Source organism: Cupressus sempervirens, chromosome 5, assembly GCF_028749045.1.
Source record: "Cupressus sempervirens isolate cs-2001-9-10 chromosome 5, ASM2874904v1, whole genome shotgun sequence".
Lineage (NCBI taxonomy): Eukaryota > Viridiplantae > Streptophyta > Pinopsida > Cupressales > Cupressaceae > Cupressus > Cupressus sempervirens.
Genome location: NC_143122.1, coordinates 395,971,995 through 395,997,932, shown reverse-complemented (window position 1 = coordinate 395,997,932; position 25,938 = coordinate 395,971,995). Strand labels below are relative to the sequence as shown.

The following is a 25,938-nucleotide window of genomic DNA, read 5'->3' as shown; positions in this document are numbered from 1 at the left end:
AAAGCACACTCAGAAAGGTCATCATGATTTTGCAACACACTGGTAAACCGGATGCTATAATTGTACGAGAATCCCTACGTAAATTTGGAGAATTGGTTGATACCATGTGAAAACTCCAAATTCCATTTTTATATGCTTTTAATAAATTTGTTGTAAGTACATGATAACATGTATCTGTGCAAGTAGCTCATGTAGTTTAATTGCAATCGCATTAGGCGTAGAATTTTTGAATAAAGTCAAAGCAGTTGATAGGATAAGGATGAGTTCATTGTAAAAATAGTCATCTTTTGCTATAGAGGAGAAGACCGAGCTTGTGACTAGAAGGCTTTGTATTTCTTGTTACAAATTTCTGAAGTGAATAAAGAAACAAGTTTATCCCAAACTTTGTGTTGAGATACTTGGAATTGATCTTTGTTTCTTATGTTATTGTTACTAAATTTCTACACATGCTGAAATTTAGTTTTGATTTCAAAGGGTTCATACAGTTTCATAAGCATTTTACATTTTATTTAGTTCATATATATTGAAATCATGTTCATTATGAACCAAAGAATAACAATGTCCTTGTATTATTCTTTTCGAATATACAATTGATATTTACAGAAGAGTGCTGAAAATAAAATCTCTCACACAAAATGACCGTGAGAGTAGTCTCCTATTTGCTGATATATATTCTACTCTACAAAAGTAAATGACAAAAAAGAAAGCAAAGAGTAGAAGTCATGGGCACCAGTCATTGCCTGTAATGATTGGTCATTTTCCGTCCATTCGCCTCCATCCATCTGCTGCCTTGAGCTGCGCTCCATCCACCCATTCAAGTCCTACATTCATAAGACAATTTGTTAGATCCAATGGATCTAAGCAATGCAAGCGTCTCATTTGCCTCATTTATCTTTCCTAACATGCCATTCATTTTCATAAATAAAATACATATCAGCAAGGAAGGAAATCCAAATAAGACAAAATGCTTTACTACTAACATGTTTGTTCCTTGTGCAGCGTTCTATTTCTAATGGGTACGCGGATATAACAACAGGCTCCCTCAAGGGTTATTAAGCCCAGCGTACCATTTAGAAACAAAACCTACGAAGCTGATCAAGAAAGTAAAACAGAGAAAACATAATATTAAATGGACGTGTGTTCATCATGCATGAAACCTTTTTATTATCACATTGCAGATTGCATAACAGAAGGTTACAAGAGAGGCACTAAATCAGTGGTAATAAATTGAATCAAAGATGTTGCAGCAATGGTCATAAAGGCATTTTAATATCAAATCAGAAAAATGTCATCATTCTTTCATTTATGATGTTTTCAGTAAAGGTGGAAAGAGCAAAAGAGCTAAATCTTTCAGTAAAAGGAATCATAAATTTTCCAGTAGTAAAGGAGGATCAAAATGCTTTCAGAAATATGAGAAACAAGAAGCTAGGATTATGATAAATTGTGATATTTTTTCCATTTTTCTTCACAAAATGACAACAGATTTCAAAGGGGAAATCACATGTATTAGAACTATATTTTTTCTAGAAAGCAATTTATTCACAACAGCAAGATATACTCTATCAAAGAAATTCCCGACGTGCCTATGTAACAAAAGAATCCATATATGTAGATAGGGCAGATTATGAAATAACAGAGGCATATTGCTATAACAGGAATTTCCCCAATCTTCGCATTATCATCACTTGGAAAATGCAGATTAATTCAAAGATCAGATTTCTAATTCTAAACAGCACAAAGAAAAGTGCAGGTTATCAAGAAACCTTCAAAATATATCCATGTCGTCTCACTTTCTAACTTGGATTTCAGCTTGTAAGTAAATAAAAAAAAATATATGCAAGAGATCCCAACACTATTTAAAGATGGTGTTTTCAGCAACAAAGAGATAACATCTACAGCAAAGAGGATATTTCTGTCGTTACAAGATAGAGCTATGTTTGTTGGAAGCAAATAGTCAGCATAATAATGTCACATGACCAACATATGGTGATAGAACTCAAAGAGAATAATAATGCCTTGAAAGACTTGCAGCAACATGGTAAGATATGTAAAGGAAGAATGACATCAACAAGCTTTCTTTCATACATGATGGATAACACAGATACCCAATAGATGTGCAGCCATGGTGGTAAAGTTCCAAGCTAAAATCATGTCATTTTACAATATTGCAAACCCCAAAATAAGGAATCATGAATCTTAGAAACAGAAAAGGCATTTAATGATGTTTTTCAGATTACTCCAGCTCATGAAGCCAACTCAATATCAGAAAAAGCAAGAAGCTGGAGCAAAAGCTTCAATGGTGGGATCAAATCAAACAAAAAATGCCTAGAATCATAGCTCACGTCAAAGCTTCCAAATGAAGAATAACATAGAAAACCCAACAGAAGATGCAAATGAAGGAAATGAAATCCCAACAACATCAAGCATGGGTTTCATCTTCATTTTTAAACATGTACAACTAAGGTATGTTATATACTTGCAAGAAATCGTGCCAAAAGACAAGAAATGATGGCTTACCAGTTGGCACAAGTAAGGAAGTTGAATGCAAATGGCGGCATAAAAGAACCAAAATAAATCTCACGGCTACAATGGAACAAGTAATGAAGCTGAGTGTTAAAAGTCTCCATGCCTCCATGGCAGCCGAACAACAACAATGCCTTCCTTAGCAATCAAAAAATAACGACCTAATACCTCCAAATTTGAAGACACGATGGCTTCAAGCTCCAGAGGCCTCTAACACAAGCAATAATGCATTGCCTTCAGGAATGCAGAAAGTTTCTTCGAAACCCACATACGGTGGCTTGGATAAAACGTGCCCAACAAAGAGAAAATAAAGAGAAGCTACAGCAGTAGTAGGATTCCAATCTCACTCATCCTTGGCGGCTTAAATCAACAAGGTCAACTACAAACTAAGTAGAAAAACAAGAGGAAAACCCATATTGCCTTCAAGATTAAACCTCCAAGCTCGAAAAGGGCAACGAATCAAATATGGTGACTCTAAGTTCCAGTCACCACATATGGAATCACGAGATAACAGTAAGAAATCGTGTATTCCTTCAAAAATGCAGAAAATGTGAATGAAGAAACAGCAACAGCAAAAACTCTGGATCCTACCAAGAAGTTGTAATGGTGGTTGTAAATAGAGTGAAGGGACGGACTAATAGAACCACTGAAAGGTTGGGTAAAGGGGTTCAATCCTGCCACCCTTTCGGAGGCCATTAAGAAGGCACGAAGTATGGCATCATCATCGACATCATCCTCGTGAAGTTACTCACATTCCAAACCGCTGATGTTTCCAAGGGACAGAGATAATAAACCTCCGCCCAAGAAGCCGTTGTTGGACAAAGCCACCAGACAGAAGCTCCAAAGGGAGAAACTATGTTTCAATTGCAAGGGACCTTGGGAACTTGGTCACAGATGCCTCGGAAAAGGGAAGATCCATTACATTGAGGTTGTGTCTGATGATGAGGACGAACAGGAAGAAATACCCGCCAAAGACAACCAACATCACGATGACAACAACATGGTTAGTTTGAACCGCATGGAAAGAATTGCAGCATTGTTATGGCTCAGAGGAACTATCACTCTAGCTGGTAGCCCAAGGTGCATAGTTTTTCGTGTACGGGGAACCCTTCAAGGACAAAAGGTTATGGTGATGCTCGATAGCAGAGCCACTCTAAACTTCATAAACTCATCTTTGGTGAAGCGAAGAGGTCTACCTATAGAGACGCACGTAGGATTTTAGGTCAAGGTTGCCAGAGGGACTCTTGTGCCCTACACACACCTTGTTCCTTAGCTAAGTATCACAATGGCGAATCACACGGTGATCAAGAATTTCTTCATAGTGGACTTTGATGACATGGAGGTTATTTTGGGCATACAGTGGATGGAGACACTTGATGAATATACTCAGAGCTTCAAACAGATGGATTTCACTTTTGTTGTCGGTGGAAAGAAGGTTGTTCTCCACGGAATGGCAAATGAGGGTCTGAAGGAAGTTTCTGCGCATCGGATGGAGGCAATTTTTCGGCATGATGACGTTGCTTGGGTTGCACATTGTTTTGTTTCGGCATAACCTATAAAAGGGCAACAAACACCTCCCCAGGATGATGATCTCTATAATATTTTAAGTAAACATGATAAAGTTTTTATAGACATTCCTCTTGACATACCGCCTCATCGAGGGTTTGAACACACTATTGAGTTGGAAGCAGGAGCCAAGCCGGTCATAACCACACCTTACCGCTATCCCAAGAAATTCAAAAATGAGATCGAAAAGACGATTCAAGAACTGCTAGAGAAAGGATGGATCCATCCCAGTTCCAGCCCCTTTGCGTCATCAGTGGTTTTGGTCAAAAAGAACGGGACAATGCGCATGTGTGTGGACTACCATGCGTTGAACAAAAAACAATAAAGAATAGATATCCCATTCCAAGGATAGATGAGTTGCTGGATGAATAATATAGCGCAGTCTATTTTTCGAAAATAGATCTCCGTTCTGGATACCATTAGATCCGCACGAGGGAGGAAGACGTGGAAAAGATGACCTTTCATTGTTACTACGGGCATTATGAGTTCTTGGTCATGCCATTTGGATTGACAAATGCCCCTGCTACATTCCAATCATGCATGAATCGCATCTTCAACAAACAATTGCGTAAGTACTTATTAGTATTTTTTGAAAATCTTCTTATTTATAGCAGGATATGGGAGGAGCACCTGAAGCATTTGGATGGAGACCTAAGGATCATGAAGGAGCAATTTTTGTTCACCAAGCCATCCAAGTGTGAATTCGGTATGACAAATATTGTACTTGGGGCATGTTGTCAGTAAATATGGAGTTCAAGTTCATCAGGAGAAGATTTGGGCTATCCTTGATTGGCCTCCTGTAAAATCACTCACGGATTTGTGAGGGTTTTTCAGACTGTGCAGTTATTACCAGAGGTTCATTAAAGGATTCTCTTAGCTCAGTGCACCCTTAACAGATCTGACAAGGAAGGGGTCTTTCCAGTGGAATGAAAAGGCACAACTCACTTTTGATAAGTTGAAAGAGGCAATGAGCACTTGTCCCGTAGTTGCATTACCTAATTTGACTCGACCGTTCATTCTGGAATGCGACGCATCCAAAGAAGGCTTTGGCACGGTACTGATGCAAGTTAGACACCTCATAGCTTATGAGAGCAGGAAGCTTACACAAACAGAACACTTATATTCCATCTATGACAAAGAAATGTTGGCCATCGTACATGCACTAACCAAGTTTTGGCAATATCTGGTGGGTGCCAAGTTTGTCGTTCGTACAGATCACAATAGTTTGAGATATGTTTTGGAGCAATGGGACTTGAACAAGAGGTGACAAAAATGGGTAAGCAAGGTTCAAGTTTTTGATTTTGACATTGAATATGTGAAAGGAAAGAACAATGTGGTTGCAGATGCTTTGCCCAAGAAACTTGCCATCTGCTCATTAAACCAGATTTCAGCATTTGTTGATAGAATATTCCAAAAACACATTTGCCTGTGAGCTAATGGATGACAACACCTAGGATGATCGGTACAAAGTGGTGGATGACATCATCTACTATAAGAAAAAGATATTTTTAGTGCCGGAATCCAAACTAAAGCAAAAAATCTTGAAGAAGGTACACGACTCACCTTTGGCAGGACACTCGAGCTTACTCAAAACTTACAGAAGTCTTAGGGAGAGGTTTTCATGGAAAGGACTTAAAGGAGACGTATTGCAATATGTAAGAGAGTGTGCGGTTTGCTAGTAGAACAAATCCGAACGTACTTTTCCTGTTGGGTTACTACAACCTCTGCCAATTCTAGAACATAAGTGGGAAAGTATCTCGATGGATTTTGTAATGGGGCTTCCCAAGGTGAACAGAAAGGATTGTATTTTCATGGTGGTTGACAGATTGACAAAGTATGCACATTTCTTCGCCATCCCCTCAGATTTTCAGGCTGCACAAGTTGCTGATCTGTTTTTTAGAGAAGTCTTTCGGCTGCACGGGTTACCTCAAAACATTGTCAGTGATCGGAAATGGTGATTCATTAGTATTTTCTGGACAGAATTGTTTCGATTGGTAGGGACAAAATTGTCACCAAGTGCTAGTTACCACCCTCAGGCAGACGGAGAAATGGAGATTGTGAACAAGTGGCTCGAAGGTTACCTTCGAAACTATGTTTCGGCACAACAATGGGCGTGGGTCAAGTGGATACACCTAGGAGAATATTGTTACAACACCATGTATCACATGTCCATTGGTATGACACTATTCAAATCTCTGTACGGGTACGAACCCCCCTCTTTCATCAACACAGTGATGGGAGACAGTTGTGCACCAAGGGCGAAGGACTGGCTTCAGGAGGGATAGGACATCCTACGATACCTAAAGTAAAACTTACAACGGGCATAGAATCAACAAAAAATGTATGCCGATAGACATTGAATGGAGAAAAGTTTCGAAGTGTGAGACTTGGGTTATCTCAGGCTCTAGCTATATTGACAATCCTCATGAAAGGAAAAAGGAAAAAAAAAATTGAAGCCACCATTTTATGGCCCCTATCGCGCAGTTCATCGCATTGGTGAAGTCACTTACGAGATAAAACTTTTGGAGGGAAGCTGTATTCATAATGTCTTTCATGTTTCTTGCTTGAAGAAGGTCATGGGGCAGAATGTCACAGTAGCCACAAACCTTCTGCCGCTCAATGAAGAAGGAAAGCTCATAGTGGAACCGGCCAATGTCATCAAAGTACGTGAGAAGACCCTACGAAACCACACGGTGAAGGAATATTTGGTGCGTTGGAAACACTTGCCGTTGGATGATGCGATGTGGGAGGGTGAGCACATTCTTTAGCACTCAGTATTGCGTTTGCTTGAGGACAAGCAAAATTTGGGACGGGAGGACTGTAATGTTCCCATTATAAAATAAATCATTAATAAAACTATTGTTAATGGGCCGATTGATTTAATATATCTCGGACCTATTTTTGTTTTGTTTTCGTAGTTTGTGTCGCTGTCGACTATCTTTGTACACCCTCAAGTAGTTTAACCCAACTGGTATTTAAGCACGGCTTGTACGTAGTCATTAGGTATGCAATGTGGATTATCTTTTCTGTACTGTGAATTCCTATTGGAGTTCTCTATTGTTTACCATTTCAGAAGTGAAAGACCTTCCCTATTTGGTTTTGTCCGGTTTAGGTGGGATTCAATCCTCACCCTATTCTATTGCCTGTAATACTTCGCTTGGATTTGGCAAGTCAGAGCACTATCATATTGCGAATTGAATCACTTTGTTTAATTTGATCAACTCTCTGGTATTTGTATTAGGTAATTTTAATCTCTTTGTTTATCTGCTCTTTGTTGTCACACTATCCGTACCCCCCCTTTCGTACACTTCAGTCTGATAGTGTGATCCACTTTAGGCATCCATCTTCTCACCACATAAGCCTTCCGTACGGCCCTAGTATTCTTCCTCATGTGCGGTCATCCTTGCCCCTCGTACGGCCATTTCCATCCTGCACCGTACGGCCAAGTAGATTCCTACCATACGGCCCTTTGTTCCATTGTACGACCTCACTATTTCCATCACTGTACGAACACCTTGTCACTACATCGATGTTGGACTCTGTATGGCTTGCAATTTGGTCACCGTACGTCACTTTCCTCCCACCGTATGACATTTTACATGTCTTCTCCGTATGGCCTTTTCTTCATCCTCATCATACGGCATTTGCTTCAACATAGTATAGTTCCTTCCAGGCCTTCAGTTGTTTCCTTCCCCTATTGTGCACACTACCTATTCAATTGACATCAAAGAAATTGGTATCCGAAGCACACATATTCGAGAATGGGAATTGGAAAATTACAAAGCTCCCAACCATTGCAATTGTCTCACTCAATTGAAATTCAAAAGTGATGTTTGGGACATGTGTTCAATGCTAGGTTTCTACCTTGGCCTAGATGATCACAAAATGGTGTAGGAATTCTAGTTAGGAGCTCTCTACAAGCTTAAATCAATTACTTAGAAATGATTCTTCTTGTTTGACTTTGTGAAGTCATTGCTGATTACCAATCCACTTTAATTCACAATGGATGTTCAGGTACTCCTTTCTTTTGCATTTTCTATGTATCAAAGTTCCTACTCCTATAGTCATTTCTTCACATGGAGGGCCTGAATAAGTCATTCACTCCTAGAATTATTCTTGTGTTTGCATGGACCTTGCTGCTTGTCCAAACAGTAGACTATTATGCATCTAGAGGGGTTATTTGTGGCCTCTCTTCTAGATCTAAACTATGAATAACTCACTTTTCTTTCTGCAAAGTAGTATTGCTAATTAATATCAAAATATTGGTAGATTGGTATTATGGAGCTCAGTATATACTGATTTGATTGCATAATTTCAAAGAGGAAGCCTATTGGCTTCCAAAGTATGTCTTAGACTAGGTCTTGGCTATTGAGTTTATTTAGCAAGCTGATGCCATACATTTATAACATATATTTAGTTGAAAGAAGAGGGATATGTATGGCATCCACTTATTTTTTGGATGTCTAACTATGAGCAAAGGAAGTGCCAATAAATTGCTCATGCTTAAGCTAATGGACCTCAAACAAGAACTTATTGATGTAATAACCCCAACAGGTTATAACTTCTTCAAACACACAAAAAATCTTAATACTTCAGTTGTTTGACATTCCGTCAAACACTTTGCAAGCAAGCTCTGATACCACTGTAATGACTCTGCTCAAATCTGCCCTTAAAAATGCTGATGAAAGCTCAAGGAATTTCATCAAACAATTCACATGCAAGGGACGTATGACTGATATAGTACTTCAGCTAGCTTCAAATGACTTTTTCTTCAATTTGCATCAATGAAAATCTTGTGCTAGAAGACTACAATGGACTACACAATGACCTAACATGAGTGTGCTACTAATTTTGACAATATTCAGTGCATATATATGATCTAAGCATGAGAAATGAACACCTACAGCCAACTGGCATTTTTACAAACAGTTGGTATGCAAACTAACTAGCTGATAAATAATGATATTAAATTGCTTAAATGGCACCAGCAACTATTATCTTCTTAATTGCAATGAAAATTACAATGCTCATGAAATATGGCCAAGACTGGCATTTACATGGATTACAAAATGATAATGCTGGTATAATGAACATTTACAGCTGAAAGCTTATAACACCCTAAAAAACAATACATAACAAAGAACTTGGTTGTAGATGGCTTTAATAATTTTCTCCTATGTTGCCCCTTCTACTTCGCTTTCTTCAAACTACTTTTTCGGCCTGCTTTTTCGTACCTGCTTTTTCAGCCTGTTTTTTTGGTTCCGCTTTTTTCGGACAGCTTTTCGGCCTGCTTTTTCGGTTCCGCTTTTTCGGATTGCTTTTTTCGTATCTGCTTTTTCAGATTGCTACCCTTTTGAATTTCAAGACCATATCTTTCAATGGCGTCAAGATTTCCAGCTTGAAGGGATTTCGTCCTTCAAACTATTGAGACATAATCTCCAGAAAATTTTTCAATTTTTTTTGATATTTCCAAGCATGCCTAAAAGAAGCTCTTCCATTTCTTTTATAGTGTTCTCACAAGGGCTCAATCCTTCGTTTTCTCAATGTGGGATAAAACATCACTCCCTTTTATGTAACTTATGTCTCTAATGTGTTATAAAATAAAAGGGACTCTTTTAATTTAAATTTTTTCCACAAACTATAGTCTATGCATTAATAAAGTTAAATATTTAAATTTAACTTTATAAAATAGCTTTATCAATGCATAACAAATTTTATCAATGATAAACAAGTCTTCTTGCCGATTTTAAACAATTACCATCGACATACTGCTGCCACTGGATGTCCGACCATATCCAAGATGACTTACTATAAATAGTAAGTATGCCCAAAGTTGCCTCAAAACCCCTTAGAAAGACCTGCAACTGAAACTATCTAGGCCAAATGGCCTCTAAGTCCCTTTAATGTCCTGGTTAGCCTACGAGACCGTGGGGAAATAGGCTAACGACAACATCATGCTATGAATGCTAAAAAGGAGACATTACAATTGAAGACTATTGGATCTATGATCTAGATTGTTGCATGGCCAATTGGATTGAAGGCCTCAAACTTTGACATAAGTTTTTTCAGGGACAAGTTTCTTCTTTTTGTAATAAAATGATAGAACATCTTTCAATACATGCACTAAGCCTTTCAACTTCTTTTCTTTCCCAATTTGCTTTGTTCTTTGGTAGATTTTGAAACTAGCTCCTTTATTATTGTTACTGTTATTTATGAAAGGAACCTAAACTTTGGTATTGGTTTTGTTGCAGAAATCAATGTTTCCCATGAAGAGGCATTAGACATCTTAAAGGTTGCTTGGCATAGAAAGGGGATGGATGTGAAGTCACCTCAAATTGGTAGCCTTCTTGCTGGTATGTCATCATATCTTAACTGGCCAAAAGTCATAATTAATTAAATATTCCTTATGCATTTCCATTGCAAGTATGTATAAAATATTTCTATGTATATAGCACACACACATATGTATGTATGTGCATCCAGTCTGATGTCATAGGATTGAGTTATGAAAATTTCTTTCATTTTTTATGGTGCATATATAGCTTAATGTTTTTTAACCTCTCAAAATCAATCTTCATTGCTATCTTATAGAAATTAGAAGTCATTGGTGTCTGTTAATGAAAACCCTTCAATTTGTTATTTATTTCCCATGTAACTGAAGATGTAGGAAATTGGGAATTATTTTTTTCAAACCCTTTGAATATGCAACAATGGAGGCATTCTAGATAAAAACACATGCAAAACATAAATCAAATAAATAAACACACATTCTTTCAAAAAAACCTCACTCCATTGCCCTTCTATCTGTCAAGGTTTTGTGCTTAGTAATGGATGCTTTCAGAAGCACATGCAGGAGAAGCTATGAAGAACAAAGATTCGAGAGATGAATGATCAAAAGATGGAGAGAGATGCAAAGATGGATATAATTGCAAGATTGGACTAGAATTAGAATGCAAACAAGGTAAAAAGCCAAGATCACTAAATCACTAGAATGGATGCTAAGCTAGAATGCAAATGATAATGGATAAAATTAAAAGTGGATGCAAATAACGGATTGTAAGAAACCATACCCTGTAATGCAGCAATATGATATATTTTTAACCTAAACATTATGAGAACTTGAATAATCCAATTCATATAACAGAAGAATATCCTCTAATCAAAATCAGAACTGCTGTTAGAAATGACGATCACAGTTTACAATGACAACCTTAACTCTGCCGCAATACATGTGAATAACAAGGTAATAGCATAAATCATTCAAAGGGACTTGGAGATTTTCATTTAATATTCAATTACATTTAACCACAGTTCCATCTACCCGAGCTATATTCCATACAAGACATTCAGCAGTATCATTCATTAATATGTAACTGGACTGACTTAGAAGTTTGGATGATTTACACAAATAACATAAACGTTTAATAAAGCACCTGGTGACACTGAGTATGTTCTGCTTCTTCACCCGCTCCAGACTGGGATCGGTCTGTATTTTGTTAGCTTGGTCTAGACTCGTGGCGGTCTGTAATGAATTCCCCTCTACTACCTGTGATAGATACTGATGGCCACGTTGAGCCGTGCTCCGGTTAAGCCACCCGCAGACTGAGACAGTCGAGTTACCTTCACCACTTTCTCCCTATGGTGATGATGCCAGTTACTCATGCCTCCCTGCCTCTGCATGGTGAGTCGGCTGCTTGCCTGGACATATACTTGCCGATATAATCTCCTGCTACGTTGGTATCGATGAAGGCTGCTTCCAGGCCTTGTAGGCTAACTTATGCTACCATATGTTGACCCCTGAATCTCTGCTTATTATATATAACAATGACTTACTTTGACTGCCGTCCAACTATGATGAAATCCCTCCTACCTTACTCCATGCTTAGTGGTGAGCAAGCTTTCGATGATCTGTTGGGGCTATGTCCAGCTTCTCCAATATCTCAAGGGGTTTCATCCTCAAGATTATACCAGTCACATTTAAGCAACTTTTTATAATTTGAATAATAATATATTTCATGGTGTGAATCCCAATGTGGCTCCTTGCTTTTATAACCTCGATGTGAGGGAAGATGCAAACAACTAAGCAATGTGGGATAAAAGCCAATTTCGTCTTTTAGTCACTTAAGTTACTTTTGTCATAAAGTGACTTTAAATGATAAAGTAACTTAATAAAATAAAGTGACTTAACCTTAGGAGTTCTTACTTAAATATCTCCCCCAATGAAACCAAATAGACTCTTGTGACTGGCTAGCATCCTCAAAAAAAAATGTCGTTAGCCTATTTGGATGGAAAGACCAACAAGGCGCCATTAGGTCTAGCACGGAGAAGGGGACATTACACGGATGCAGAATACGAATAGATGCATCCAACAATGGATACAAAAGGATGAGAGGAGGTGTGCTTAAATAGATGTCCCCGGGAGGGAATCCCATATTAGGGTGAATGTAGGATAATATAAGATTAGTGGTATAGGAGGAAAAATGGTAAGGAGATAGGTGAGTGGTAAATGGGAAATGATAAGTGTAAGAGGATTTATAATTAAGATATTTTTACAATAATAAGTGAAGAATGATATCTCTTTTAAATGAATTGATGAATTAATAGGATTAGACTATATATTATTTATTAATGTATTAATGAGATGAATAATGTAATGATTTTTAGTGAATGACAAGATTATGATAATGGAATAATGAATGATTAAATAATGAATTCACTCAAAATTGAAATTGATAAGATGACAACTGAATGAATTTTTTATGTATCTATAGTAATAAGTTAGACCCAAAAGCTCATTTAATGTAATAGGTACCCCTGGTGTGCCCTTTGCAATTTCTGATTTTTTCTGAAATTTTGGGTTTTAGGACTTTTTGTGTTTTTTGTATGATGAAATACAATGCCAAAACGTTACAAAATTGTTGTCGAAAAAAACTATATTGTAGCCGACGGGTTGAGTTGGTATTCGAAAGGTTGTGTGACAGTTGAGTCACCCCTTCAGGCAGTATATGTACATTGTTCGAATGACTTACGAATCATCATTGTAATTGGAAGTGCGTCTCTGCTTATATGAATAAAGTTTCTGTTCTGTGTTACATTTTAGTCTATTAATGCGATAAGTATTCATTTACTTTGTACAGTAAACATTTGACGCCGTTGCCGGTCGGACCTAGTACAAAAGAGGTGTTATGAAGATTAATTCAGAATTTGCTCAATAAAGATAGGAATAAAATATAAGACAAGGATGATATACGCACAACACAAGAAGCATTAATTCTAACACAATAGGTGGAGCGAAGACAAAAGTTTCAGCTTGTCGATTGGCACCGAGGAGCTGAAGGAGCATTGACCGATGGAGTGCATTCGCCTAGTAGACCGAGGAGTGCCGAGGACTTGCTTGAAGAAACACGACAGAGATTGAATTTGGTAGAAGAGACAAGGGAGGAGTTCTTAAACTTGTATACGCCAAAGGTAGAGAATCCAAACGAAAGGGAAGGAACCCGCACGGCTCGAGGTGACGACGGAGCACGAGTGTGGGGTGAACTCTTCGTTCCCGATACACCTGACAAACGAATACAAGTATAGAATTGAACAACTTTTCTTGAAGAAAATCTCTTCACATCGAGTAGAGCGGTTGTCCAAAGTAGCGCGGTTGTGCAGAACAATGCAGGTACTCAGAACAACGTGGGTACGTAGAACAATGCGGGTGCACAACAAAAACCACAAATTCAGAAGAAATTAATAATGGAAGGACCAAAGGAAAAACTGCCGAAATTTAATGGCAATGGAACAATCGATCTAGTTCGACATTGTAAAACATGTGAAACAATCTGGGTTGCGAATGACGTAACAGACCAAGATGACTAGGTCCGACAATTCTTGGCTACTTTATGCTGTGAAGCGATTGATTGGTTTTCAAATCCCAATCCATAGAAGTTAACTTCATGGCTGGATGTTAAGAAATAATTTATGGCAGAGTTTCGACTACTCAGGGATGATAACGAGGTAGTAGTGGAAATCTACAATACCAAGCAAGGATAGAATGAAACAATCCATGTATATGCAAGAAGGCTGAAAGAGCCAGTAGAAAAAATGGAAAGCCAATTGGCGGACGGGTTGAAGAAAAGGTGGTTCATCGAAGGGCTATGACAGACACTGAGGAAAAAGGTGAAAATTGTACCTTCGACATCATACATCAATGAATATAACCGAGCAGTGGACTTGGAGATGAACAGATAACAAACAAAAAGAAGAAAAATAGATCCTCGAACTTAGAAGATTCATCTTTTGAAAGCAACAACGACGAGGAATTAAGTAAAAAGGTTCGAGCACTACAGAAGGACATGTTACGTATGATGGAGTTCAAAAACATGGAAAAGAATCCTGGCCAAGCAAGAGAAGAGGAACTATGGTGTACGGATTGCAAAGAGGAGGGCCACACGAAGGACTCCTTGTAATGTTCCTATCTGGTAATCACCTTAGAAATCGCGTCTGATGATTTCGGAGGTGAAAATGTGTGTGGGGGGAACTGATAAGGTCGTGCGGTGATGAAGCACTAGGCCGTACGGTAGAGTAGTACAAGCCGTACGGTATTAGACCAACCACACAAGAAGGCCGTATAGTCGTTGGTGTAGGCTGTATGGCTGCTAAGGCAGTTCGTATGGTGGTGAAGAGAATGATTGCCATACGGTGGAGACAATAGGGGTGAATGGTCGTATGGTAGGCCTAGATGGCCGTACGGTATGGTGATGATGCACAGGCAGATGTATTGCGAGTTGTGCTAAGCCACAATGACGGATGGTGTGCGGATAGAATGGGAAAGGTAAGCTTTGCAACCAAAAACTTATAGATCCAAACTCATGAAATAAATCAAAATAAGAATTAAGATTGAACACATATGATCCTTCAATTTATATTTGCCACCAGATGGTGCTTTGATTTGCCAGATCTGAGTGAAGTATTACACGCAACGGAATAGTGTGAGGGTTGAATCCCACCGAGATCGTGTGAGCCAAGCAGGGAAGATCTTTCACTTCTAAAATGGTGAACAGAGAATTTCAACGAGAATTCACAGTACATACAAAAAAACCAAATTGCATACCTACGACTACCTACAAGCCGTGCTTAAATACCCGTCGGTGAAAACTTTCCGAGGGTATACAGAGACAGCCGATGGCTACACATACCTATGGAAACAAAAACAAAAATGGGTTTGAGATATACTAAATCAATCAGCCCATTAACAATAGTTTGATGAATAATTTACTTAATGATGGGAGCATTCTAGTCCTCCCATCCCAAATTTTTCTTTTCCTCGAGCAAATGCAATGTCAGATGCTATAGTGTTCTCGCCCTCCCATGTCACGTCGTCCAATGGCAAGTGCTTCCATCGTACCAAATATTCCTTCACCGTGCAGTTCTGCAAGGTCTTCTCACGTACTTCGATGATCTCGACCGGTTCCAATATGAGCTTTTCTTCTTCATTGAGTGGTAGAAGGTTTGTAGCTATCATGATGTTTTGTCCCACGACTTTCTTAAGGTTGGAGACACGAAAAATGTTATGAATATGATTCCCCTCTGGAAGTTCCAGCTCATAGGCAACTACACTGATGTGACGAATTACTCGATAGGGGCCATAAAATCGTGGCTTTATTTTCCTTTCCCCTTTTCCTTCAATGAGGATTGCTGGTATGGTTGAAGTTTGAGATATAGCAAGGCTCCCACTTCAAAACTTCTCTAGATTTGGTGTTTGTCGGTGTACATCTTTGTTGATTCTGCGCTTGTTGTAAGTTTTCCTTCAAGCATCTCAAGATGTCATGTTCCTCCTGAAGCCGGTCCCTTGCCCTCGGTGCATGATTGTTACCCAAGACTATGTTGATGAATGAAAAGGGTTCGTACTTGTATAGTGCATTGAAAGGTGCCATCCCAATGGACATGTGATAAGTGGTATTATAACAATATCCCCCTATGTGCATCCATTTCACCCACACTCGTTGTGTCGAAATGCAGTTCCGAAGGTAGCTTTCGAGCCACTTGTTTACAATCTTCGTTTGTCTGTCCATTTAAGAGTGGTAACTAGTACTTGGCGACAATTTTGTTCCTGCCAGCTGAAACAGTTCTGTCCAGAAGATATTGATAAGTCGTCCATCTCGATCACTAACAATGTTTCAGGGTAACCCATGTAGACAAAAGAATTCTTTGAAAAATAGATCGTCTACCTGTGCGACTTGATAATTTGATAGGATGGTGAAGAAATGTGCGTACATCATAAGTTTGTCAACCACCACGAAGATACAATCCTTTCCGTTGACCTTGGGAAGTCCAGTAATGAAGTCCATCGATATGCTTTCCCACTTTTGTTATGGAATAGGCAGAGTTTGCAGTAACCTGACGGGTAGAGTATGTTAGGATTTGTTTTGTTGACAGACCGCACACTCTCTTACATACTGCAATACGTCTCCTTTAAGACTTTTCCATGAAAACCTCTCTCTGAGACGTCTGTAAGTTTTGAGGAAACCTGAGTGTCCCGCCAAGGGTGAGTCGTGTACCTCCTTCAAGATTTTTTGCTTCAGTTTGGATTTCGGCACTAAGTATATCCGATTCTTATAGTAAATGATGTCATCCACCACTTTGTATCGATCATCCTGGGTGTTGCCATCCATTAGCTCACAGGCAAATGTGTTTTTGAAATATTCCACCAACAAATGTGTTTTCCAGTCCGCTGAAATTTGGCTCAATAAGTAGATGGCGGGTTTCTTGGGCAAAGCATCTGCAACCACATTGTTCTTTCCCTTCACATATTCAATGTCAAAATCAAAAGCCTGAACTTTGCTTACCCTTTTTTGTTGCCTTTTGTTCAAATCTCGTTGCTCCAAAAAAATCTCAAACTATTGTGATCCGTACGAACGACAAACTTGGCACCTACCTTATAGTAAATGATGTCATCCACCACTTTGTATCGATCATCCTGGGTGTTGCCATCCATTAGTTCACAGACAAATGTGTTTTTGAAATATTCCACCAATAAATGTGCTTTCCAGTCTGCTGAAATTTGGCTTAGTAAGCAGATGGCGGGTTTCCTAAACAAAGCATTTGCAACCACATTATTCTTTCCCGTCACATATTCAATGTCAAAATCAAAAGCCTGAACCTTGCTTACCCTTTTTTGTTGCCTTTTGTTCAAATCCCGTTGCTCCAAAAAATATCTCAAACTATTGTGATCCATACGAATGACAAACTTGGCACCCACTAGATACTCCGGGAACTTGGTCAGTGCATCTACGATGGCCAACATCTCTGCCATAAATGGAATATAAGTGCTCGGTTTGTGTAAGCTTCTGACTCTCATAGGCTATGGGTTGTCTAACTTGCATCAGTACCTTGCCAATGCCTTCTCTAGATGCGTCGCACTCCAGAAATAAAGGTCGAGTGAAATCAGGTAAGGATAGTACGGGACAAGTGCTCATTACTTATTTTAATTTATCAAAAGTGAGTTGCGCCTTTTCATTTTATTGGAAGGAACCCTTCTTTGTCAGATCTATTAATGGTGCACTGAGCTGGGAGAATCTTTTTACAAACCTCCGGTAATAACTGCACAGTCAAAAAAATCCTCAACTCAAAGAGTGATTTTGGGGTGGGGGCAATCAATGATAGCTTAAATCTTCTCCTGATGAACCTGTACTCCATATTTACTGGCAAAGTGCCCCAGGTATACTATTTCTGTCATACGAAATTCACACTTGGATCGCTTGGCGAACAAAGATTGATCCTTCATGATCCTTAGGACTTCATCCAGATGCTTCAGGTGCTCTTCCCATGTCTTGCTATAAATAAGGATATCATCGAAAAATACTAGTAAGTACTTACGCAATTGTTTGTTGAAAATGCGATTCATGCATTATTGGAATGTAATGGATGCATTCGTTAATCTGAATGACATGACTAGGAACTCATAATGCCCATAGTGACAGCAAAAAGTCGTCTTCTCCACATCTTCCCTCATGCGGATGTGATGGTATCCAAAACGAAGATCTATTTTTGAAAAATAAATTGCGCCATGTAATTCATCCAACAACTCATCGATCCTCAGAATAGGGTACCTATTTTTTATCGTCTTTTTGTAAAATGCACCGAAGTCCACACACATGCACATCGTCCTGTCCTTCTTTTTAACCAATACCACTGATGATGCAAATGGGTTAGAATTGGGACAGATCCATCCTTTCTCAAGTAGTTCCTGAATTGTCTTTTTGATCTCATCTTCAAATTTCTTGGGATGGCAGTAGGGTGTAGTTATGACTAGCTTGGCGCCCGCTTCCAACTCGATTGTATGTTCATACCTGCGATGGGGAGGTATGCTTGAGGAATGTCCGTAAAAACTTCATCATGAGCACTCAAGATATTTTGAAGATCGTCATCCTAGGGAGGTGTCCGTTGCCCTTTTACAGGTTTTGCCGAGACAAAACAGTGTGCAGCCCAAGCAATGTCATCACATCGAAAGATTGCTTCCATCCAATGTGCTAAAAATTCCTTCGGTCCCTCGTTGACCATTCCGCAGAGAACAACTTTCTTCCCATTGACAACAAAAGTGAAGTCCATTCATTTGAAGCTCTGAGTGTGTTCATCAAGTGTCTCCATCCACTGTATGCCCAGAATAACCTCCATATCATCTAGGTCCACTATGAAGAAATCCTCTGTCACCTTGTGATTTTCCATTGTGATACCTAGCTAAGGAACAAGGTGTGTGCTAGGCAGAAGAGTCCCTCCGGCAACTTTGACTTGGAATCTTACGTGTGACTGAGTAGATAGACCTCTATGTTTCACCAAAGAGGGGTTTATGAAGTTTAGAGTGGCTCCGCTATCGAGCATCACCATGACTTTTTGTCCTTGAAGGGTTTCCCGTACATGAAACATCGTACACCTTGGGCTCCCGGCTAAGGCAATAGTTCCTCTACACCATACCAAAGTTGTGATTCTCTTCGTATGGTTCAGACTGACCATTTTGGTGTCCTCTTGGGAATAGTTTTCTTTGGAGGGTACATCTTCCAGTTTGTCCTCATCATCGGACATGACTTCAATGTAGTGAATTTTTCTTTTCCCGAGGCATTTGTGCCCAAGTTCCCATGGTCCCTTGCAGTTGAAACATAGTTTCTTCCTTCGGAGCTCTTGTTGGGTTGCTTCGTCTAGCGACGGCTTTTTCGACAGAGGTTTATTATTTCTGTCCCTCGAAAACATTGGCGATTTGGAATGTGAGTACCCTCGAGAGGATGATGTCGATGATGATGCCATATTCTGAGCCTTCTTAACGGCTTCCGACAGGGTTTCCTGATCGAAACCTTTTACCCAACCCTCTTTAGTGGTTCTGTTAGTCTGTCCATGAAGAGCACTATTCGTCTTCTTTTGGAAATGTCCATGACCAAAACAGAGTCCCTAAAATCTCGCAATGTACTGGTCAACCGATCTAGTTTGCCTCAATTGTGCCAAGTCTTTGAAATTGAGTTCCAAATCTTTACCATCAAATCAATCTATCAATCTCTCCCTTAATTCTACATTGGTGTTTATTTGGTCATGCCCCAATGTGAAGGTGCCGTGGTGCCACCATTCATGCGGTACTCCCTCCAAATGTAATGCCGCAAATTTAATTGCTTCTTCTTCTGGCATTGGATTAAGTTGGAAGTAAGTATTGACCTTCATTACGCACACTTGCATAGATATAGATCCGCATCTGTCAAATGGTGACAGATTTACTTAACTTCCTCCTCAGATCATCGTTAAAATATCCTTGTTTTCCGCCTTCTGAATATTTTATTCTCAGTTTTGTGTAATCTTTGTAGGATATATCTTACTCCAAATTGCATTCTTCCAGTCTTCTCTCAACTGTTCTTGCACTTCCTTAAAGGTTGTCTACTTCCATCTGTGTGGTGCCTCCGTCCGTGGGGGAAAAGACAACACGGAAGGTCGAGAGTGTGCTGGACAAGGGTTTGCTTTACCCGACATCGAGTCAGCATTGTGACTATTTTGTTCACCGGATATTTTATTGTCTGCCAATTTCTTGAGAGTTTCTTCCATGAGTTGCTAAGTATCATTGATCTGTGCTTGATTCCTCACAAGTTTTCTTAGTAGTGTCACAAGTTCGATAGCTGTGGGTTTCAGTTCAACAACCATTCTATTAACCAAATAGGTTCTTCTCTTTTGGCTATAAACTCTTATTCACTATCTACAGGTTGGCAGGATTGAAGCTCTGATACCACTGTAATGTTCTTGTCTAGTAATCACCTTAGAAATCGCGTCTAATGATCCGGTAGGTGAAAATGTGTATGTGGGGGGAATTGATAAGGTTGTACGATGATGAAGTACTAGGTTGTACGATAGAGTAGTACAGGCTGTACAGTATCAAACTAGGCACACAAGAAGGTCGTACGGTTAGTGGTGTAGGCTATACAACTAATGAGGCAATCCGTACAATGGTGAATTGAATGACTGCCGTACGGTGGAGACAACAGGGGTGAGTGGCCGTATGGTAGGCCCATATGGTCATATGGTATGGTGATGGTGCACGGGCAGATGTATTGCGAGTTGTGCTAAGTTAGGGTGACGGATGGTGTGTGGATAGAAGTGAAAAGCTTAGCCCTGCAACCAAGAACTTGTAGAGCCGAATTCATGAAATAAATCCAAATAAGAATGAAGATTGAACACATATGGTCCTTCAATTTATATTTTCCACCAAATGGTGCTCCGATTTGCCAGATCTGAGCGAAGTATTACATGCAATGGAATAGGGTGAAGGTTGAATCCCATCGAAACCACGTGAGCCAAGTAGGGAAGATCTTTCACTTCCAAAATGGTGAACAACAGAGAATCCCAACAGGAATTTGTAGTACAAAGAAATAAACCAAATTGCATATCTACGACTACTTGTAAGCTGTGCTTAAATACCCGTCGATGAAAACTTTCCGAGGGTGTACAAAGATAGCCAACGACTACACATACCTACAGAACCAAAAATAAAAATGGGTCCGAGATATTACTAAATCAATTGGCCCATTAACAATAGTTTGAATAATAATTTATTTTATGACAGGAACATTACACTCCTGCCCTAAGAAACAATTTTGTGGTATCTGCAAAATTGCGGGACATTCTACTAAGGGGTGCCCATTCAATATGAAAATGAAGGGACACCAACAAGTATTACTGATGCAGGAAGCATCCACCTTGGGGAACAAATACGAACAATGATGTGGCAACCTCAGGAGGGTACTGAAACAACAACTGGCACAGATGAGGCGACAACAATAATAACAACAATAACGGGGGCCATAGTCGAATACAATATGATTCAAGTGGACGGCCGATGATACAATGTCGTGCGTGCAACCTTTAGGGCCAGTTCGCTAGAGATTGTAGAACGAAGGGAACACCACAGCTATTGTGTAGATGGTGTGGTCCTGGAGACCATGAGGATTCAAAATGCCCTAAACCCGGGGTGAACTTGTTAAGTATAGAAACAACATGTGATGAGGAGACATTAGCCATCACTCACGCGCAAACGAAGAAGACAACGTATCTAGATCCAGAAGGGGAAAAGAAGAGTTTGCAGCAAGCGTGAGCAGAATTAGAAAAAGAAATGGAGGTTGACAAATTGCAGACAAAGGAATCTACCAGCACCTCAAGGAGGAACCAAGCAGAACAAAATATCATACGATAGGTAATGCAAGCTGAGGTTCCGATGAAGCTGAATGACTTTCTTCTTGTAATGCCTCAGTTTTGGACTGCAATCCTAAACATGACACCTGTCCCTAAGGCAATGGAAGAGCCAGGAAAAGACGCATAAGGTGGAAGCAAAACGACTGCGATGGACCTAATGCTACTTGCGCTCACCATAGGAAGACACCCAACAGTAGTAGAGATGGGTATTCTCGAAACCATCCTCATGGACACCATTGTAGATGGAGTGTCAAGATTGAACATACTGCTAGAAGAAACATGGAAGAAGTTGGGCAACCTACGTTATGACCACCTAAATTTCAATTGGTCACCGTCAATCAAGATAGGATTAAACCTTTAGGAGCTCTAATGGCACAACATGTAACAATCGGGACACAACCGTTCTTACTTGACTTCGTGGTTATACCATTTAAAAGAAAAGGGTACAACGCCATCCTAGGAAGGGGCTGGCTAGTACAGACAAAAGTAAAACATGACTGGAAAAAGAACACCCTGTTCATGGATGGAGGAGGTTGTAGATTTTGTAATTGACCTACATACACAGATGTTAGAAGAGGAGGCAACATCGTCAGATTTTGAATACGAAGGGGATGATGAGGGGAATAAACGAATGAAACCCAACGAAGAAGGAATCCTAAATTGGGAGGGTCCAACGATGACGACTTGGATTCAGTGAACGACCTTCTCCATTGGGAAATGGAGGACTATGAGCTTTTTCCGAGTTGTCACATGTTAGGGGTTGAGGAAGGTAATAAAGGAGAGGAAAACGAATTCCCAAAGGAATATAAAGACGTGAAAGGAGAGGCATAGATAGATGAAACACCTGCACATGTATTTAGTGAGGAAAAGCCTATTAAATACAAAGAACCCACAGTGAAAACAATGAACTTAGGGGACAAGGCTAACCTGAAAAAACATGTGTAGGGGATGACTGGAATCTAGTTCTGAAAGCAGCAATGTTTAAAATATTTATGGAATATAAGGATATTTTTGCATGGACGTATAAAGACTTGAAAGGGGTACTGTCGGAATTATGTGTCCATCATATCCCATGATAGGAGCAGTACCTGTATAGAAGCAACCGTACTAGAGGAACAAAAATTATGCTGCACGGGTTACAGATGAGACTAATCAGATGCTTGAAGCAAGCATTATTTTTAGGGTACAGACGAGTGAGTGGGTATTCCCATTAATGATATCTTTGAAAAAATATATCACTCAGATAAGTATATGTGTAGAATTTCGATTTTTGAATGCGGTAACGATTAAGGACCTGTTTCCGATACCGTTCATTGACAGTATTTTGGAAGAAGTTGCGGGGCATCAAAATTATTCATTCATGGATGGATTTTCTGGATATAATCAGATATCCATCGCAGAAGAAGATTGGTTCAAAACAACCTTCATAGTAGAAGATGGGGTATATGCCTATAACAGAATGTCGTTTGGTCTATGCAATGCTCTGGCAACGTTTCAAAGAATTATCTTGCACATCTTTGACAAGATGTCAATCGGAAACTTAAAAGTATTTTTGGATGATTGGTCGGTTTTCAGTGCGGAGGACAAGCATCTGATCATACTCAGAGAATTCATGGAATGCTGTAGATGAGCAAGACTAGCACTAAACCTGAAGAAGTACAGATTTATGGTACTACAAGGGAAACTATTGGGACACATCGTATGCAAAGCAGGATTAAAGACGGATCTTGACAAAGTCCGGGTAATCTTGGAAATGCCACCTTCGACAGATGTGACTGAGGTAAAATCATTCCTGGGACACAGGATATTACCAAACATTCATTAAGAACTTTGCCAAAATATCTTACTTGCTCGACAAACTAACTTGCAAGGGAGAACCATACAAATGGGCAACAAAGTATAATGAAGCCTTTGAGGGACTCAATACGATTAGCCACAACACCTATCCTGGCTTATCCGAACTGGGACAAGGAGTTCCATGTACATGTCGATGCATCGAACTATGCAATTGGAGCAACTTTGGCACAGACAGGTGATTATAGATTGGACCATCCGGTGTACTTTGCAAGTAGACTTTTGTCTAAAGCAGAAAAGAATTATAGTACAACAAAGGGGGAGGCTCTCGGAATGGTGTACATCATGCAGAAGTTTAGACATTGTCTATTGGCGAGTCCATTTGTGTTTTACGTAGATCATCAAGCTCTGTTATATCTCGTGAACAAATCAATCGTCCAAGGTTGGATAAGCATATGGCTACTATTGTTGCACGAGTTTACATTTAAAATTGTGGTAGGGCTTGTGAAAAGCCATGTAAGTGCGGATCATTTATCAAGGATCAAATTAGGAGAACCTCTGGAGAGAGTCAACGACAATTTTCTTGATGCACAACTATTCCAGATTGCCATACTACCATCTTGGTACCCAAGTATCGGGGAATATCTTTCGACGGGGCAATTTCCTAGGGAAATGTTGCCAAGCGAAAGGAGGAAACTAGTGTTGAGAAGTCAAATGTTCCAATTGATTAATGGGTTGTATAAGATGGGACTCGGCCAGATTTTACGAAGATGTGTTCTAGATGAAGAAGTCCCAAAGGTATTGAAGGAAGCACATGGACTCATAGGAGGACATATGGGGTAGATACAACTACACGAAAGATACTTCTGGCAGGGTTATGGTGGCCAACTGTGCACAATGACGCCAATTAATGGGTCGTTGCATGTGATACATGTTAGAGGGTTGGGAAGTCACTGAAGAGGGATTTCATGCCTCTGAACCCTTTACACATGTAAGAATTATTCGAATGTTGTGGGGTGGACTTTGTCGGACCCCTCAAGGTGAGAAAAACCAGGAGATGCTAGTACATTGTTGTCGCTACGGAGTACCTTACTAAGTGGGTAGAGGCGCAGGCCCTACTAGACAACTCTGCAGTGAGCACGACAAGATTCATCTACGAGCAGATCATCATAAGTTACGAGATCCCAATACAGTTGACAAGCGACCGTGGGGGACATTTTGTCAATCACGTCATCCAGCTACTAACCACAGGGTACAAAATATACGATTCTCTATCGAGCCTGTACTATCTTAGAGAAAACGGACAAGTGGAAGCCACAAACAAAATCTTGGTTGCAGTAATCTACAAGTCTTGCACAGTTGAAGGTGAGGATTGGGAGGAAATGCTGCCATCAACATTATGAGCATATCGTACCTCGTACAAAGTCACCACAGGACACTCCGTTCCAGCTGATGTATGGTTAGGATGCCGTAGTGTTAAATCTAAAGCTCATAAATTCATGAAGATAACCAGCAATAAAAGAGACAAAACTGAAACAAAGAACACCAGAAATATCTTGGGAAAACCCTTCCAGAATGAAGGGAAAAACCTAGCCACACAACATAAATATATCTTTATTGGTAATGAAATGTTTAAGTGTACAATATCCTTTGCATGATGCAAATATATAACAATAGAAGAGACTCTTCACATGATAACCGAAGGTCTCTTGAGGTTTCCATAACTCCTATAGTTAATTACAACTCATCGAATATTCATGCCTCAATGCATGTTAATGACACATGTCATTTACATTTAATATTACAATTAAACATAAGTGTCCTTTTCAGCTGAACGTAACAATAATGGTAATAATGTTCATATTTCCAGAGACAGAGATCTCTATTGCAGCTACCATCTTCAACACTCCTTAGCCAGAGAGAAATCTTTAGCACAGAAAACTGCAACCAAAATGCTAATGATAAAATCTCATCCCATATATCCTATAAGATTCATGAAAACTTGTAACAATTAATCATATTCATGGAATCACTCAACATGAAAAACCCTGTAATAATTGATTGCATTCATGGAATCACTCAACATGAAACCCTGAACATGAAAACCGTGTAACAATTGATTGCATTCATGGAATCACTCAACATGAAACATTGGTAACAAATAATCACATTCATGGAATCACTCAACATGAAACCTTGTAACAATTAATCACATTCATGGAATCACTCAACATGACATCCAACTCCCATCACGAAATCTCTCAACACGATGACATCATGGACTCTCTCAACATGATGTTCATGGACTATCTCAACGTGATGACATTATGGACTCTCTCAACATGACATTCA

The 25,938-nt window shown here is 39.5% G+C and overlaps 1 protein-coding gene across 3 annotated transcripts in view; it reads left to right on the top strand.

Moving 5' to 3' along the window:
- Positions 1-25,938, top strand: part of RAD51C (RAS associated with diabetes protein 51C) — a 172,943-nt gene that overhangs the window by 23,664 nt on the left and 123,341 nt on the right. For all 3 annotated transcript variants that reach the window (XM_089830792.1, XM_089830791.1, XM_089830793.1), the window contains exon 2: positions 10,341-10,442. In XM_089830792.1, coding sequence (XP_089686918.1) covers positions 10,341-10,442 — 102 coding nt within the window. The remainder of the gene's footprint in view (positions 1-10,340; positions 10,443-25,938) is intronic.